The 17,560-nt window shown below is 50.0% G+C and overlaps 1 protein-coding gene across 3 annotated transcripts; it reads right to left on the bottom strand.

Annotated features, from left to right (window-relative positions):
- Positions 1 to 964: 964 nt before the first annotated feature.
- Positions 965 to 17,215, bottom strand: grapa (GRB2 related adaptor protein a). Of its 3 annotated transcripts, none has more exons than XM_040191578.2 (5): positions 15,953 to 17,215; positions 12,905 to 13,002; positions 12,016 to 12,135; positions 5,733 to 5,901; positions 965 to 2,035 (listed from the first exon to the last, which is right to left on the bottom strand). In XM_040191578.2, exons 1-5 carry the CDS (start codon positions 16,028 to 16,030, stop codon positions 1,850 to 1,852), a joined length of 651 nt encoding a protein of 216 aa, XP_040047512.2. In that variant the 5' UTR covers positions 16,031 to 17,215; the 3' UTR covers positions 965 to 1,849. The 3 variants fall into 3 exon arrangements, with proteins under 3 accessions (XP_040047512.2, XP_077940250.1, XP_077940251.1); XM_078084124.1 differs by lacking the exon at positions 15,953 to 17,215 and adding an exon at positions 13,637 to 13,713; XM_078084125.1 differs by lacking the exon at positions 15,953 to 17,215 and having other exon boundaries at positions 12,016 to 12,208.
- Between the last annotated feature and the right edge of the window lie 345 nt (positions 17,216 to 17,560).

Here is a 17,560-nt window from a genome sequence, read left to right as displayed (position 1 = left end):
GAGCAGCCCGAGGTGAAGCCGCCAGCGCGCACAAAAGAAGCGCTTTGTTCGCGAGAAACAATGAGGGAAATAAAAACACAAAAGGGCGGAAGCAACGAGAAGCGAGGTGATTCAGACCCGGGGGGATTTAAGGGATGAAAAGACGGTCCGGCTGTGAGAGAGAGGCGTTCCTCACAAGAGCACACCGGGCCTCCTTTAGTCAACGCACACACACGCACGCACACACACACGCACACACGCACATCTGGCGGCCACTGAGCTCTCTCCACCGAATGACATATTTAATTAAATTAAAACTTCAGCGACGGTTTGTGGGAACATGTTATGACTAATGTGCAGTTCTTTCTTTTTTCTATTGTTGCCCACATTATTTTAGGAAATCGCACAACTTCCTGGAGCCCAAACTGAACAAACAGATATGAAAACAGAGAAGCTTCAACCAGCGAAGCTCGACACTTTCATACTTAAATAATATATAAACCATTTACTGATTTATAAGTGTTTAAGTGACATTTTCTGTCAGCTGACAGCAGCGAATGCTTGAGGGCGGGGCTTACTGTGATTGACAGGTTGCTGACTGAGCTGTATGTCATTCTTCATGAATCCAAGTTTAGTAACTTCCGTTTAGTGGCTGCGGAACAAAAACTAATTGAGTTTGTTCTGTGTGATTAAACTGCCTTTTGTGGAAGATGAAGGCAAACGTCTTGTAATTTATACGTTAAATAAAGATGTTTTGTGTGCTTTAAATCATAAAGCAACACAAGCATGAAATGGACTTCAATGCACAACGTGTCACAAAGTGCAAGTCTGCAACTTTTGGCACAGAGGAACTGAAAGAGGAACAGTGACTTTTTAAAAAGAAGGAATACCACACAATGTCTATCTGTATATATATATATATATGTATAGCATAAACATACACACAAGTGACCTTGTTCACATAAACACGCAAATTACAATATTATTCTGTCAAAGAGGTCAACGTCTCACTTTATTTGAATGATTCGTCATTACATGTTCAGGAAGACTGGTCCAAGCTCGTAAATCAAATGCGGCGTTCTCAGACGATTTGTTGCAACGGGAGCGAAACCTCCTCTTACTTGTAATATATGTTTTCTGCACACGAACAAGAATAAATACACGGAGACGAACAAACAGAGACATGACATGTAGGTTTAGTGGAGGATATCACATCTTCGGTATTTTAAAACAAAGTTCATCTTACTGGTCACTTTAACACACAGATCTCCGGCTGCTGGTCCCCACAGCCCGAGGCTGCGCACACACACACACACACACACACACACACACACACACACACACACACACACACACACACACACACACACACACACACACACACACACACACAGACACACACACAGACGCGCGTCCAGGAAACGAGGAATCTGCTGTGTCGGCGCCCTCGCCCCCCTGAATATTCACATCCCGACGGCGCTCTGTGTCACCGGGTCTGTTCGTGTCAACGTCCTTCACGGCCCTCCTGTGGGCCACACACCTCCAGGTGTGTGTGTGTTTGTGTGTGTGTGTGTGTGTGTGCGCCTGGCGGGACGCGTGCGCAGGCCTGAGTTCTCCACACCGTGTAGGTCCGTCTCCTTTTAGTTTTCTACACGATTAAAGAGAGCGTGGAGCTGCGGGAGCGATGGACGGGCCTTGTGATTGTGATTGACAGGTGGCGTCGGGAGGGACTGTGGGAGGAGTCAGTTACGTGACGAGCAGCTCAGCCGCGGCTCGTTGGTTCTCCAGGCGTGAAAGGGCGAGTGCACGCGGGGGAGCGGCGTGGGGGGCGGGCTCGGGTGGGGGGGAGGGGTCTGAGTGAGGCCGCAGGTCATTGGCAGTGGTGGATGGGCTGGACGTAATCGGGGGGGAAGTAGCCCACTTGTCCGTGGCAACGGCCCCTCCAGCGCAGCGAATCGGAGCAGTCCATCAGTTCGATGACATCACCGCGCTGGAAGCGGAGCTGGGACGGGTGGTGGGGGGCGAAGTCGAAGAGAGCGTGGGCATGATGGGGACGCTGGGGGGAGGGAGAGAGAGAGAGAGAGTTAATGTCTGAGGCGTGATGCTTTTCTTCTCGCTCCTCCTCTGATCGCTGTCAACTTAAAGTAAAAGCAGTTTAAAGGGTGGCGGAACAAAAGAGGCTATTTTAAGGAGAGCGTGTGTGTGTGTGTGTGTGTGTGTGTGTGTGTGTGGGTCGGTAACCATGTTGCAATTCTGAGCTTTATTGCTGTCGACGGCCTCGTCTCAGACTGGACGCCATTGCATCACATTACAGGTCGCTTTCATCCGAAGCGACTTACATTACACTTTAAAACCGTGGCCTTTTCACATTTTTGCCCGGGGAGCAATTAGGGGTCGGGTGTCTCGCTCGGGGACACTTCGACTTGAGACATGTGGAGCGGCCGGGACTCGAACCGCCAACCTTTGCGGTTCCCAGCGCACCCGCTCTACCCCCTTTTACATCGGGTGTTAGTGTAACACAAGGCAGTCAACAGCAATAAAGCTCAGAATTGCAACAGATACACCCACACACACACACTCACACAGACACACACGCACACACACGGACACACACACACACATGCACAATAACCTGCCAGCTGGAAGTTAATAAATCTTACAAATCTATTAAATCCTCACAGATTCGTCCTCTATTGTTGCGCTGATCTAGTCTAGACTTCTTATTAGCGCGTGTGCGTGGGTGCGGAGAGCGTGTGTGTGCAGGCCTGTATTTGCTCCTGTGTGTGCGTTCGTGTGTGCGTGTGCTGGGGAGCGGCGGCTCTGGAAGGAGAAACATGCTCTGTGATATATCTTTGAAGAGGTATCATTTGGGACGGGGGGGGGGGGGGGGGGGGGAGAAAGAAAAGCAAGAACTTGTTTTTTAATGCAGCCACTTAATAAACTAAAAGGTCTGAAGGGAGCGACCGAAGAACTCGTTTTTCTGCTCTCTGAGACTCGTGTGAAGCGGAGATGACACATCGTGCTGGTGTCTGAAGCAATACTCTTAATATTTTAGATGCATGCGCTACGAGGCCGCAGGGACGTCAGGGAAGCGACCAAAGTCACTCCTGGGGGACGAGGGGGGGGTTAGCGATATGTGATATTTCTCTGCATGATGTGTTGTAGGGGAATTTACTCTGCAGACATGCCTGCAGAGGAATAAAGGAAATATACACGTTACGTTGTCATTGCATAACTAATATTTGTTTTTTGTATTGGTAAAATACCCATAAAACTCCCCCCCCGAATAAGTGTTATGAAGACAGTTGCAGAGCAAACAGACACAAAGGTGTGACTCAGGTGCCGTGATGTGATGAGCAATGACGGACGTTTCCACGGTGCACCTTGAGGTGAACTCTGCACCTTCGGCGCGCCGCGGCGAGCGTCTGAGCGAACGCAGACGCACTTCAGCCGGGGGCCCGTGGGCCGCCGACGTGACGTCATGACACCAGGTTGTTGGACACCGGTGTGTGCGCCGAGGAGGAGCCACTGCAGGGAAAGGGACCCCGGGCGCCGACAGTATTCAGGGCGCACAGATCGTCCGCCTCCCGCCCCGAAGCCAATGTCGCACCTGCTCCCGCCGCATCGGGTCAAAGGGCGCCGCGAAAAAATAGCAATAATGCAGTAACCCTCATCTGAGTTTCTTTCTTTAGACAAATCCGAAGCTCCCGCACACGTTTTACTCCAGCTTGCTTATACAAGGAAGAAAGGGGGCAATTCTTTAAGTACAGCTCACACATCACAAACACCAGTGAGTGAGTCTACGACTCAGACGGGCTCAACGCATTTTAGCTTCTCACATTTCCTTCAAGCGCGCACTGAAAATGATATATTACTGTACTCATAAACCAGTTTGTCCTTGCACTCGTTTCTCATTTGAAATGCACGTGAGTGTGCAGCGTTCTGGATGGACGGAGAGGCGCGTACTTATGTGTGATCTCCTCAGAAGAACCACGAAGCAGCGGGGGCGGGGGGTGGGGGGCTCTTTGCAGGGGCCTGCACCGCGGGGGGGCTTTTCATTTACTAGCACGTGCCGTCGAGGTGGGTGACGGAAGGGGTGTGGGGGGTCAGATGCCCTGCGAATGAAGGTGTGAGAATGATCCTCAATCAGAATAGAGTCGCTTCACACCTTCAGCAGACGAAAAACACCAAAAGCAAGTTGGGGATTTTACTTGAAAAAGCCCCTATTTACTCAGTACATGCGTTACAGTTTTTTTTCGATTGCTAAACGTCATGTGCAAAACTCTAACTCCAGTCTGCACCACCAACAGTCACCTGAGCTCAACAGTTCACATCACCTGCAAAAGTCACTCCAAGCAACACAACTCTTAACACGTGACTCCAAACAGGCTCAGTGCAGCAAACACTGTGAGAACACACACTGTCACTCACACACTGAGAGTAAGAACACCGACACACAAATAATACTCACTGTTCATCTTTACACTTTGAACCATTTCAGTGACGTCATACAAAGTAAGATTTTCTTCAAAGAAAAGAGTGACTTTCTTTCACATGATTTATCAACATCTTTAGAACATAACAATTCTTTAAGGTAAATGAAAATTAGAAGTTTGCTTCAATAGTCTGTAGTAATTTACGGAATTACAGTAATGAGAAAAAAAAGTGTGTGTGTGTGTGTTCACTAACAAGTCTAAAACAAGACACCTGCTTAGGCTTTCAGCTGAAATAGAATCATCAGTGTTTTAAAGGCACATTCCGTTTTGAATGTGTGGTTCACAGTTCTGACAGCAGTGTTTTAGCATTTGAACAAAGTGCTGTAAAGCCACAGTGTTGTGCAGGTTGTGGATACGTCATGTGATAAATGTGTAGAGTTTTGAGTGATGATGCACGCTTTGCAGTGTTCTACAAAGACAGAAGGAGGAAATAAATGTTACAACCAAATCTCATGGCAATCCATCCGATTTGTACCGGATACTTCAGGGTTCATCCTCTGGGGAGCGCGGGTGACACTGATGATGTGATGAGTATCGGCGCGCTGCTTGTGTCACTGGGGTGAGAACGCGCTCGCCGCGGCGGATCGCCGTGGATCGCATCCTTCCGAGGAGCGCCCAGCATGCAACGCGACTCTGATCTGCATAATGGCTGCACAATAGGGCCCCCCCCCCCCCCCTCCAACAACGGCTCCACCCTCTGCGCCACCACATCGTGGGAACCGGCTGCCCCTTAGATTGTTATCAGGGTAAACGTGACGAGATGGAGGGTGTGGATGTGAGGTACAGAATGTAAAGCCCCCCCTCCCCCCCCCGGGACACATGAATGCAGAAGAGATGCTTTGACCTGACTGGAATAGCTTGTAGCACAGTCACCGCCCCATGAATTCAAGTGTTCCAACTGCATTAACAAAGGAAAGAAAACCGGTAGAACCTCAATGTCACGACGATACGAAGCACGAAGAGCTTGATTTGTGAGTAAAAACTGCCACAACAGGGAGGGAAAAGACACATACAGCCAATAGGAGAGGGAAGATGAAGTATATGCCGTGGATTTAGGAGGATTTGGTTGGGGGGAGGCGGAGAAATACTTCTCTCAATACTTGATCTAATCATCAATAATTCTTACATTTTTTGAGTATTTCTTGTCTTTCTGATCCTGTATGAACTTTAAAATGGTTTGATGTACGGGTGAATTGGTCGATCGAGAGTATGTGCTTGTTGCTTTGGTCAAAAGGGGCACCGTGAGACGTTGCTCACCCGGGCGAAGTGCTCAGGGTCTCTCAGGAAGACGGTCCTCTCCTTAGCGATGCTGTTGCTATGGTAGAACTCCACCAGCTCGTTGAGGGAGAAGAAGACCTCCTCCCACACGTAGTACTGACTGCAGCGATCCTGCAGCACCTTGAAGTGCTGAACGTGGTCCCCGTAGCTGCAAAAAGGAACAAAGGGTGGACGTTTAGAAGGATTTCTCCTGATTTCCATCTGCTCTTCCCTGGGTCACTGCTTTTTTTGATGGATACCGATGGTCTTTGCTCTGTTGGTTGCACACAGCACAGTGCTGCTAGTTTGTCTTCTTTAGATTACTTTCATTCAATGCCGAAAACCGGTGCAAGCAGACGGAGAGACACCCGCATTGATTCACATTTCAAATCGGTACAGTCAGTAAAGAGAGTGTGGGGGATGTGCAGAAGAGCAGATAACGACCTTTGACCTGCCAACCTAAGGGACACCGCATGACGTCGAACAAAGCAGTGACTCACGTATGAGGAACATTTCTGCACACATTGTGATGCATGAGCTCGAGATGGTGCACGTAGCCACGGTGCACGGTGCACGCCCCGTGGTCACGATTCAAAGCGGGTTGGCCGCCACTCATTGGCAGCGGTACCTGCTCCACTCTCCGGCGCCGCGGCGGTTGCTAGGTAACCTGCCAGCTCATCTTTAGAAGTGTGGACACCTCGCTGCGATCACGCGGTTAGATAACTGCAGCCGATAAGCGGCGGAAGTCAACCCAACGCCCCCATAGCTCTTTACTCATCCCCCACGTAGGTGTGTGTGTGTGTGTGTGTGTGTGTGTGTGTGTGTGTGTGTGTGTGTGTGTGTGTGTGTAGAAGCTTCACACACCGCCGTCCTCTCAGAAAACACGCGGCCTCGTTCCTGGAGTCAACTCACTGCTTCCTGCCCGTCTCTGCCTCTGGGTCTGTATTCTCTTCTATCCAACTTTTCCCTCCCTGACTCACCCCCCCTCCCCTTCCCTCCCTTGTTATCTGCTCCAATCTGTCTCCATTGCCTCTCTCGACCTCCCCCCCCTCTCTCTCTCACTGATGCCATCTGCTGCCCCTTGCTGGCTGGGCTTTGTTACTGTCACCAGCTGTGACAGCTGTTGGACACAGCGTGGTGGTACCTGGTACCCGGGCCGGTGGAACCGATGGCGATAAAGCTAAATTGCGCGGAGGAGGGGATTAAAGTGGGATGCAGACATGTCGAGTGCCCCCCCTCAGGGGCTCCACAAATAAGACCCTTAGAAAGCAGGAGAAGGGAAACAAGACAGGTTGCACCACAGCACTCTGGTTTTGTTGTAATATTTGCCCTAAATATGTATTTTTTGTTTGTTAAGTATAAAAAGTATAATAAAATAAGGTCGTATTGATGAGATAACAAATGCTGCCTCAAACTCGGCTATGAAACCTCCAGCTTCACTGCAGGCAATACAGATGATGGAGAAAGTTAGACGGATGCATGATGTCACGAGTCGCTTCCCGGACGTGTCTCATCTTACGTCTTGCGCCTCCGCTCTGCACGTAGTGTCAAACAGTGACGTAAACTTAAAACGAAGGTCCCGCAGAGCCTCCGTCAGCTGACCAGAAACGCTTCAAACATTCATTCATTCATTCACTTAAACCGCAACATCCTCACGCTCAATTTGCCCCGCAGCATAAAAAAACCTCCTCAACTGCACCGCTAAAAACTAAAGCACTGAAATACAGACCAGAAAAGCCTCGTAATAAAAGAAAGGACACAAATCATTCGAACCCAACCCCACCCGAGCCTCGTGGCGGTGAACGCCGGCTCGCTGTCATCCAGCGGTTGTAATTCATAAATATGCCCCACGTCTTTCCCCCGCCGTGTCTCCTGTAATCTGACTGAACTTTAAACAGGGGAAAACCTCTGCATGGCAGACGGCAGCTGACGGGTGCGCTTGTTTTGATGATGGCCGGATGGTGAGTCATTAGCACCGACTCACTGGATGTCTCAGGCCTCTGATCGCTTCGGGGGCGGCCTGATACTTCATGTCATGGATTATTAGGACCCGAGCGGGTGACTCGGGATGGGCCTCCGCAGGACCGGGTCTGACTCTGAGCCGCTTCAGCCATTAAATGAAGATTTTAAAAAAAACGCGTAAAAACGTCAATATGAAAATGATCTCTGTTGTTTTATCACAGTTCATTTAGCTTTTTTTATAGCGTTAAAGAAGAGTGCAGTTACTCTTTAATTATTACCCAGAGACATCAGAGAAGCAGAGTGCATAACACCGACAGCATCTGTCACACACACACACACACACACACACACACACACACTCCAAGTGCCCTCTCATCTCCCTGATCCAGTGTAATTAAGGCCCACAGCGATAGAGAGATTATTTTCTTTTTCCAACTGAGAGGAAATGGGCGAGAGAGATTAACAGAGAATGAGAAAGATTGAAAGAGAGAAAATTAAATAGACAGAGCGCGCACACACACACACACACACACACGAGAGAGAGAAAGAGACAAAGGGAGAGAGAGAGAGAGCGAGAGAGAGATGGACTAGATGAGGACAGAAGTTATTTATAAAACTTTAGCTCTGCGCCAGCACAATTCAAGACGCGCGAAGGTCATCCGTCCATCTTTCCCTCGACTTTCTCTCCATCAATCGAGTCTCGCTTCCCTGTTTTCTCTGTCTCTCGTCCCCCTCCTCCCCCTCCCCCCCACACTCCCCCTCCACCCACCCGCCTCCCTTCTAATCTGCTGTTCAGTTCCTGAACCGCTGCTGATGTCTGGGATACTTCACACAGCCACCCTGACACCTCCAGCTGCCAATTTAACTACGACTGTGTGAGTTATCAGCGCGCGTGTGTGCGTCCGTTATGTCGCGGGTGCTCGTGGGCGATCGAGTGAGAGGTTCAGCATCGGTGAAACATCCTCCATCATCTGTTAGATGGACGAGGAAGTGAGAAGTCAGAGATGGATGCGAGGAGCTACGCCTCAAGGAACTTAGTTAAACCTCAACGGAGCCGCCGCTGAGCAACGTTACGCCAACAAACCCTCCGGCTAGTTTAAGATACTGAGGTAAATTATTTAAGCCAAGGAGAAAGAAACCCTACTGGGCTTCTTACAACCTGCCAGAGGAACATGTTCTAACTAAAGTTCAGACCAGCCGAACCACACCGTGGAGATCCGCTACGCTAGTTAGCAATAGCTAGAAAGAGCTAGTTTGTTTTTTTTCAAAAGTAACAAAATCCACACGATTTAAGAGTCAAACCGGTTCAGAAATACTAAAGTACACAACTTTATTGTTGTGTTTACGCATTAAACAGTCATATATAATAATATGTGATCTAAAGCTAACAGGTATATTTGTATTGTCTTTCAAAGTTGGTAGCATGTTGCGTAGACTGAAACTGAATCTCTGGAATGAAAACATTGAAAACCTTTTAATGTGTCGCCACGACATCGATCGAGAGACGATAAGGACGGAGAGAATAGGATGGAGGGAAGAACAAAGCAAGAAACATTTCATTAAAAAAACAGATAAGTCATTTTTCACTGGGGGCCACTGAGCTGAGGTGTAAGGCCTGAAAGCCCAACTGGACTGCTAATAAAAAAATGAGAAATTAGACTTCTGCGTCTTTTGAGAAGAAGAATAGAAGCAATGAGGTAAATAAAACAAAATAAGATAGAGAAGATGGCTTTTCTGAGGTTAAACGATGCCATTTGTCTTCATTGGGGATTTTTCCAAACCCTCCAGGAGCTTTTGTGAGAGATGAGAAGATCGATACCACTTATTTATAGGTAGCCTGCCGTGAATATCAAGCTGGTTAGCTTAGCTTAGCAGCATCTGACTTTTTAAATACGTCCACTATCTCTCTCAACGGAAAAAACACTTCGAATGGAAAATTTCCCCTGAAGAAAAAGCACCGTGTATTTATTACCAGAGGGTGTTGACGTCGCCCAAGACATCGTGTAGCTGTGAAACGAGCTCGGCCCCTTCGTGGTCCCTCTTACGCCCTCGATAACAGACTAATGATGACAATTATTGTTGAGCCATTGTAGACACAAAGTTTTTGACAGACATTAGAAACAAGACCGGAAAACCACGTGCGTGTGTGCGTGTGTGTGTGTGTGTGTGTGCGTGTGTGTGCGTGTGTGCGCGTGTGTGTGTGCGTGTGTGCGCGTGTGTGTGCGCGTGTGTGTGTGCGTGTGAGAGGCCCGAGCTGTGGTGAAACCAGCTTGAGTTCCATCACGCAACACGACATCCAGCGATGAGCGGCAGGACGGCGTGGAGGTCTGCTCTCTCACGGTGTGACCGAGAGAAGAGGTGAGGAACAAACATCTCCACCTGCCTCAGAAGAGGCGAAGCTACGTGACCACGCAAACAAAACGGAGCCGCAGCTCCAGGCATTTCGCTCTCAGATTTTCTAGAATGTATTTTTATGACCCGCGGGGTCGGCGTGCGTTCCGCCGGGAGTTTTCCGCGTGGGCGGAAGGACGGAGGATATCGAGGATTGTGGCCGAAAGGAAGTGAGATTTTTCCGTTTGAGGGAAAGTGTCTCTCGTCAGCAAAGTCGTGAAAATACCACACCAACACAAAAGAAATCCCAAAAGAGAAAGAAAAACCACCTCTGCCTCTTCACTCCCTCTCTCATATATGTGTAGGTTTATGTTCTTTTCTGCAAACCGGATCTCCATCTCAGCTTTGCGTCCTGCGGTGGAATCCGCTGCCGAGCCTGTAAAAGCACAGCTGAGCAAAATGGATTCCCCATCTCTCAAGTTGGCATCACTTCGCTCCACTTTCCAAAAATAAGCTACTAAATAACCCATCGGGACAGTTGCACCGGCACAACCTGAAGCCGGTCGCCAGCCACAAACTCTTTCATAACCACCTTTGATAAAGTAATCTGAACGGCACTTAAGAAGTCCGTCTGCCGACCGGCGGGCCTCTAATTCAGACCCCAGAAAGCTTTTATCCTCAATGAAGACGGATCACCTCTGAGCTGTGGAGGACTCTTCTTACCTGATGGTCTGAGAAGCCTCTGGGAAATATCGCAGTGTCGGGTCATTTTACTGGCGAGTTCCAGTATATTCTTACATTGAATATTGGCTGTTTTCTGCCATTAAGGCTTAAAAAGCCTAATTTAATTATACTGCTGTGCAATGGAAAACATGTCATCTTCATTTGGTGGATGAAGTCAATGATTTAAATGTGCTGTATTTTAACATTTAAAGCGTTGTTCCCAATCTCGTCGATACGTTAAGGTGTTCCTTCATGGTCGAGTCAAGCTTTTGAAACCCTATTAATCACCTGATTACGTGCAAATCAGTATTTCTAGAGAGCCTGTAGTCCCCGCTGTGCATTCCTCCACAACGGGGCTGGATCGATGAACGCTGAATAACCGCTCACCGCTTTCTGATGGGAGTGTTAGAAATGAGGTCAGAGCCGCTGGAATGAATCAACACCAAAGAGAGGCGGGATTATAAGACAATTTTGTACTAATATAATTATTCATCACAACAACAACAACAACAACACGTAAAGGTGACACGCAGGTGAACCTCTTGGGCTCCGTTGGAGGATGTGGTGGTGGATCCTATTGACACGGTCTGACGTCAAAGCCGGGCCGAGCCGAGCTTTCACCGCCACCGCGGTCTGGGTGTCTTCGCCGACGGGAGAGTCCACACACACTCACACACAAAGACTACACACACACACACAGGCCAACACAAATACACTCCTGAAAACACCACAGTTGCGACGCCATCCAACAACAACAACAACAACAGCCAGAGAGGAACCAACGAGAAAACAATCCCGGCCTCCTCTGTGCGGACCTGTTACACACCGGCCTGCTCTTCCTTCCTTCTTCTCCCCCCTTTCGACTCCCTTAATGCCGGCAGGAACTCCCCCCCCCCCCCCCCCCCCCGTAACAACAGCGGCTCCAGATGCACTGTGGTGTGCCAGAAAGGATTAGCTCACATCGGGCCAGAGGGGCTGCAGATCCTCTCGGCCTCCTCCTCTCCTCTTCTGCAGCTCACCTCCTTAAAGGCTCCACTCAACGTTTAATTAAAGTCCACGCGGGGGGGACGACAACGCCGCGTGCACACGCTGCACGTTTGCATCGATCTGCTCATTGAGTTAGATCGCATGAGAGGCGAGGATCCACTCAAGCGATCCCCGCGGGGTCCTGACGTGACGCAAGAGACCGGGGAGTCCAGCTGTGAGACCAAAGCAACGCATGCATGTGCAGGTTAAGGGACCCTCGGATGAGTCCAGCGCGTCGTACCTGACGGACATGGAGAACTCTCCGGGGGCGCTCTCGCTCTCTCGGACCAGGAAGGCGCCGCACTCCCGGTGCCGGAGGCGACTCTCCGCCACGCCGCGAGATATCCGGCCGGCGAACCAGCTGGAGGCACAGAGAGGGAAGCACACGGGGAAGAAGTCATTTATCGGGCCTTTTGTGCGAGTGGACCCGGCCGCTGCGGCTACAACAGAATTTTGCACACTTTGAATTATTCATCTGGGTATCTAATCGTTTTTGAGGTTTCTATTTTCAGTGCAAATGATTTAAAAAAAAAGACGCACAAGCGCACAGATCAATGCTGACAGTGATACGAGAGAGAAGTTGGGGGGGGGAAGTAAAATTAGCACATTTGTGAAGTTATTTTTGAAACATGGACGCTAAAACAAAACCTGTCAGCTATCAGCTGGGGAGCGTAATTCATCGCGCCTTTTTCCACTTTCCTCTTTAAAAATCTGGCTGGTTATTCTTGCTTATTCAGGCAGTTTGTTAGGACGCGCTCTGCAGACAGACGGCTCCAACGAGGAGACGAGGACTCTCGCCAGTTAAGGTCACTGGGGGGGGGGTCAAGAAGCTCCAACTGGACCAGTACCGGTGTTCACTAACGAGCCCGATACACAGCCAGCTGGTGTGTAACCATCTGATGGATGGTGTACCAGCAGCTTCCCTCTAAACACACACACACACACACACACACACACGGTATCGTGTGTGGTTACGTAAGGCAGCCGGTGAGTGTGTCCCTTTGGGTGGGCCGCCTTATGCCGTCATGCAGATGTCCAAAGCAGAGCACAAAACGCCCGCAGCAGCACACATGTACTCTCCAACGTGTGCAAAGTTGTGTGTGTGTGTGTGTGTGTGTGTGTGTACTTACGCATGTGGTCGCAGGTTGATGTAGTTTTTTGGCACGAAGCCTTTTCTGTTGTGGAGCTCAGCTGTGTACCAGTTAGGATCGTCCTCCATGTTGGTGATCTACGAGCAAACACACGCACACACACACACACACACAGGGGGCGGATGAGATGTGGCCTCCATCGTTGGTCTCCGTGGGCCCGGCCCCTCGCGAGGCCCTCCACCCGCTCAGAGGCCGCGGTGCTCCGTGAGTACCCGCGTGGAGCTGAGCCGTCCGTCCAGCAGAGCCGGGTGGTGTTAAATGACTTATGCCGGCTGGACGGTTTGGAGACACCAGACGTGATCCAGTTGGGCGGCTTTGACGTCACCCTGTTTCACCATGTCTTTCCTTGTCTGGTGGCTGTTTGGTTTCTGCCCTCTTGTCATTTTCTATTCGGTGTTCTAATCCGGCGACGACATTCTCTGGCATTGTTTTCCTCTCCATGCGCTAGTGATTTATAAACCCCTGTTTTTTATTACCACTACAGAGCTGCGCTTCATCGCTTTTGTTATTTCTCATCACATTGCAGCTGTGTTGTATCAGTCAACCTCAAACAGACTAAACGACAGACTTTAAAACTGACGGCAAGCCGAGCGTGAAAAACAGTAGAACGTACAACTGAAATGCATCCGGCCTTTTAATGCGTCTACGATGGTTCCAATGTTGTCCTGTGTCCTGTCCGCCCCAAGGAACTTCATTTCATGCATCACCTACTTTAATGCCGCGCGTTGTAAAATGCGCTGCAGGCCGTGAAGTGATTAACTGCTCTCAGCGTCGATCGTTGCTCAACCACACAACTGAATGATCGCCTCTCCACTCAGCCGGAAGAAGTCCGTCTGAAACTAACCCGTGCTATATTTAAAGCTACTTAATACTGGTGTGAAGACGGCTCTGTAAAGGGTAGAGACCCGTCAATCACAGTGGCCCCGCCCTGAAGCGTCCCCATGCTTTACGGCCTGTTTGACTCTAGACGGACCATAATTCACTAAATGAACATCACGCTGTGTTGAAGAACTGACTTGAAACTAGAGGTTGAGACCATGAACTCATGTTTACAATGTTCACTGAGGGAATAAATCAAGGGAGACGTAATTTTCTCATAGACGTCTATGGGGCCAGAGGAGGCGCTGTCATCAGATTCACTCGTGCAGCCTGGATGTGACACATGAGCCTGCAGGTTTGCATAAAAGCCCAATTGAAGGGTGAGACCTTTTTCAAGCGAGGCACAACCTGCACCAGGAGACACCTGAGTAGACACCATCCAAGCGAGGACGAGTTATGATCAGGCAGCCATTCAGGTCACCTAATGGGACCTTGTTTGGGAGACAGGCGGGAGGTGTTCTGTGCGCTTGGGAAGAAGACGAGAGAAGCAGGAGGAGAGTGTAAAAGTGTTCCTGTAACGTGGCGCCGCGATGCGCGCTTCTTGCCGCGCTGACTGGGGAATAAAGCGTTCTGCTAAAAACTAACGCACGCCTGGATGACACGTGTGACGTGTATGTGCTACACCAGCCCCAAAAGTAGCACTTTCTCACCCGCAACTCATGTTATGAGTCACAATGACGGAGGATTTTATTTCATCTACGCTATTCGGCGTGATGGGTCCATTTAGAGATGTTCCCCCGGTGGGATCATTGGGGGCAAAACTACCAGTAAGTGGTGACACAGGAAAGGGTCTGACAGTCAACGTTGAGTCCTTTCACACGGTGGGCAGAGCGCGTGATGCCGCACGAGTCACGGCGAAAATGGAACGGCGGCGACCATCTGGCGCTGCGAGCCGGATTGAGGAATTATTTAAAAGTACCCGTTTGACCCGAGTCTGAACAGGAGCTGTTTGGCTGGAGTCTAAACAGCATTTTCATCCAAGCGGGGAGAGAGAGAGAGAGAGAGAGAAAAAAAAGAAAAAGCCGCGTCACTGTGGCTTTGGCGCGTGAGTTTCCAGCGACGCTGTAAGAACCATCGAGGTTTGCACGCTTCTGTGTCCCAGTCCGCTGGCCAGAGGAAACAACTAACAACGTGACTAATAAGAGTCTGACATCTGTCATTAAATACTGTCAATGCAACTCAACGTAGCAGCTTATTGTTGGGGGCATCGTACGTCGACTTTACTTTGTGTCGTCCATAACGTTGAAACGGAGTCCAGGAGCGGTAACAAACCCGCCCCACGGTGACCTCCTGCCCTTATCGTCTTTCCTGTGACCTATTGAAGAACAGGCCATACCTGACTTTACCAAACTAAACGCGCACAGGTCCCGAGCGACATCCCGATGAGACCTTCGAGCAAAGGGGTCTCTCTCCGCCGTTCAGAAGGTACAGCCGCACCTGAGAGGTGTTCTGCAGCTCTATGGTCCCCTGAAGGCTGAACCCTGTGTGGGGGGTCAGGGTAAAGGTTTGGGGGGGGGGGGGTTTGACCCCTCTTGTGTCGTTGTCTGTGGCCGTGGAACAGCTGGTGCAGCAGCGCTACGTCTCCAGAGAAGCTCTCGCTCTTTCATTCGTCCACTGCTGAGCGTCTTAGAGGGACAGTGATTTCCAGCTGTGCAGCAGCTCCGTCTCGGCGCCACATTAAAGCCACTGTTTGTTTTTTCTGCATCTATGTCAAAGACTAGTTTAAAAAAAAAGTCCTTTTTAGAATATACCTGAACTTCACCGCTTTGGGGTTCAGACAAATCAGTAATGACGGTTTACATTCATTCCAATTGCTCCAGTTTAACAGGTGCGTTTTTTTTTTTGCTTTGGACGAAGCCAGTTTAGCTGCTTCCTAATGCTAAGCTACGATAGCTAGTTACATATTTAGCATATAGATATCAGTGGCATTAAACTGCTCATCAAGAAACTAGAGAATAAGTGTATTTCCCCTCCAAGAAAAACATGTTTTCTGCCACCAATCTGCCCGAGAAGTAGGACTGAGTGTGAGGAATACAGACAGGTGTACAGACAGGTGTACAGACAGGTGTACAGACAGGTAGATTGACAGGTACGTTGACAGATGGACAGGTAGATTGATACACAGAGAGATGCATAAAGCGTTCTTACCTTGAGCAAGTCCCCCTTGTTGAAGCTGAGTTCATCTCCCTCCGTGGCACGGAACGTGTACAGTGCCACCGCTTCCATGCCGAAACCCCCCAACAACACTCACTCACACACTCCACAAGCTGAGACCCCCACTACTGCCCCTGGGGGGGGGGGGGAGGAGGGGCGGGGGAGGCTATGTTTGAAATGAAGAAGATGAATAGAAAATGAACAAACCGACAGGACGGAGAGAGAGAGAGAAAGAGTAGAAAGGTCTTATCCGTCCGTCCGCTGAGCCGGAGAGAGCACCAGAGAGTGAGCAGAGGATGAGAGACAGAGAGAGAGAGAGAGAGAGAGAGAGAGGGAGAGAGAGAGAGAGAGAGAGAGAGAGGGGAAAAACACAACTGGCTGCTGCTCAGCAACACACGACCATGAGTAACATTCAGAGAGAGAGAGAGAGAGAGGCAGCAAGTAGGGGCGAGGGAGTGGGAGGCACTTCCTGTGTATATATTTGTCTCACACACACACGGTTGGTGTGAATTCTTTGTGTGTGCGTGTGTGTGTTAGTAGTTTGTCGCCACGCGTGCACACCCGCTTTGGTTTCACACCTTGGAGGTGAAGAGGTTGTGAATAAAAGGTGTCGTCTCAAAAAAACGGAAAACACTTGAATTATTCATTGCCGTTCACGCAAGATGACACGTTTCGGGTTTGTCCCGGTGCCGAGCTGCCCGTCCTCTTTCCGTCCACACGTCACTCGCCCAGCGCGGCACAGAGGGGTAAAAAGGGGGCGGCTGGAGCGACCTTCTGCGAGTTCAAGAAGAGGGAACAAAAGGGTGGAGAAGACATCCGCCCTCACATCCCAGCGTCAACCGCTCCGCTGATTCGCATTCGCCGTTGCGAAAAGGCGCTCTGGGGTAACGTTGGACCTTCAAACAACCTACAAACATTCACGCGCGCGGGCGTAAATCAAGCGCAGGTTTTGGTTGAGGTGAGGCGACGCAAGGCCGACGCCCTCGGTTCAAAGGTCAAATTGCCGATCAGGATATGAAGAAGAAAAGTGTGGATGTTTTTTTTACTGTCGAGGCACATTAAAACATGTTAGCGTGTGCGACAGCCTATAAAGTCACTGATGCTTGCTGGGCGAACTGCAGAATAACGGTCGCATCAGCACGCACATCGAGGACTCAAAAACGACACTGAGGCGGCGAGCTGTGGCGGGGGGGGGGGGGAGAGCTTCGGCCCTTTAGCTTTGTCAAAATACGTCGCGAAACTCACAAACAACAAGCCATTTGTACACCAGCTACACATTGTGAGACACAGGACGTGTGCTTCCGATAGCGTGACCTGACCTGGAAACCCCCCCCCACCCACCCCGGCCCCCCGGCCCCCCTCCCGGTCAGCCGCTCTGTTGACTCAGCCTTGAGAAGAGGGATGGCAGGAGGAAGAGAGGCGGCCCTGGCGGAAGAATAGAAGAGGAAGGAGGGGAACAGGAAGTGGAACTGGCCCTCAGCTCAAAGGGCCGAAAGCACAATCTTTACTTTGCGACGGCGTCTCGCGCCATCCTGCACATGGCCACGTGTTTTGCGCCTCAAGAAACAAACCACAGAGAGAGAGACGCACACGCGTACACAC

Source organism: Gasterosteus aculeatus, chromosome 11 (genome assembly GCF_964276395.1).
Source record: "Gasterosteus aculeatus chromosome 11, fGasAcu3.hap1.1, whole genome shotgun sequence".
Classification (NCBI taxonomy): domain Eukaryota; kingdom Metazoa; phylum Chordata; class Actinopteri; order Perciformes; family Gasterosteidae; genus Gasterosteus; species Gasterosteus aculeatus.
This window is presented reverse-complemented; position numbering and strand designations above follow the sequence as displayed.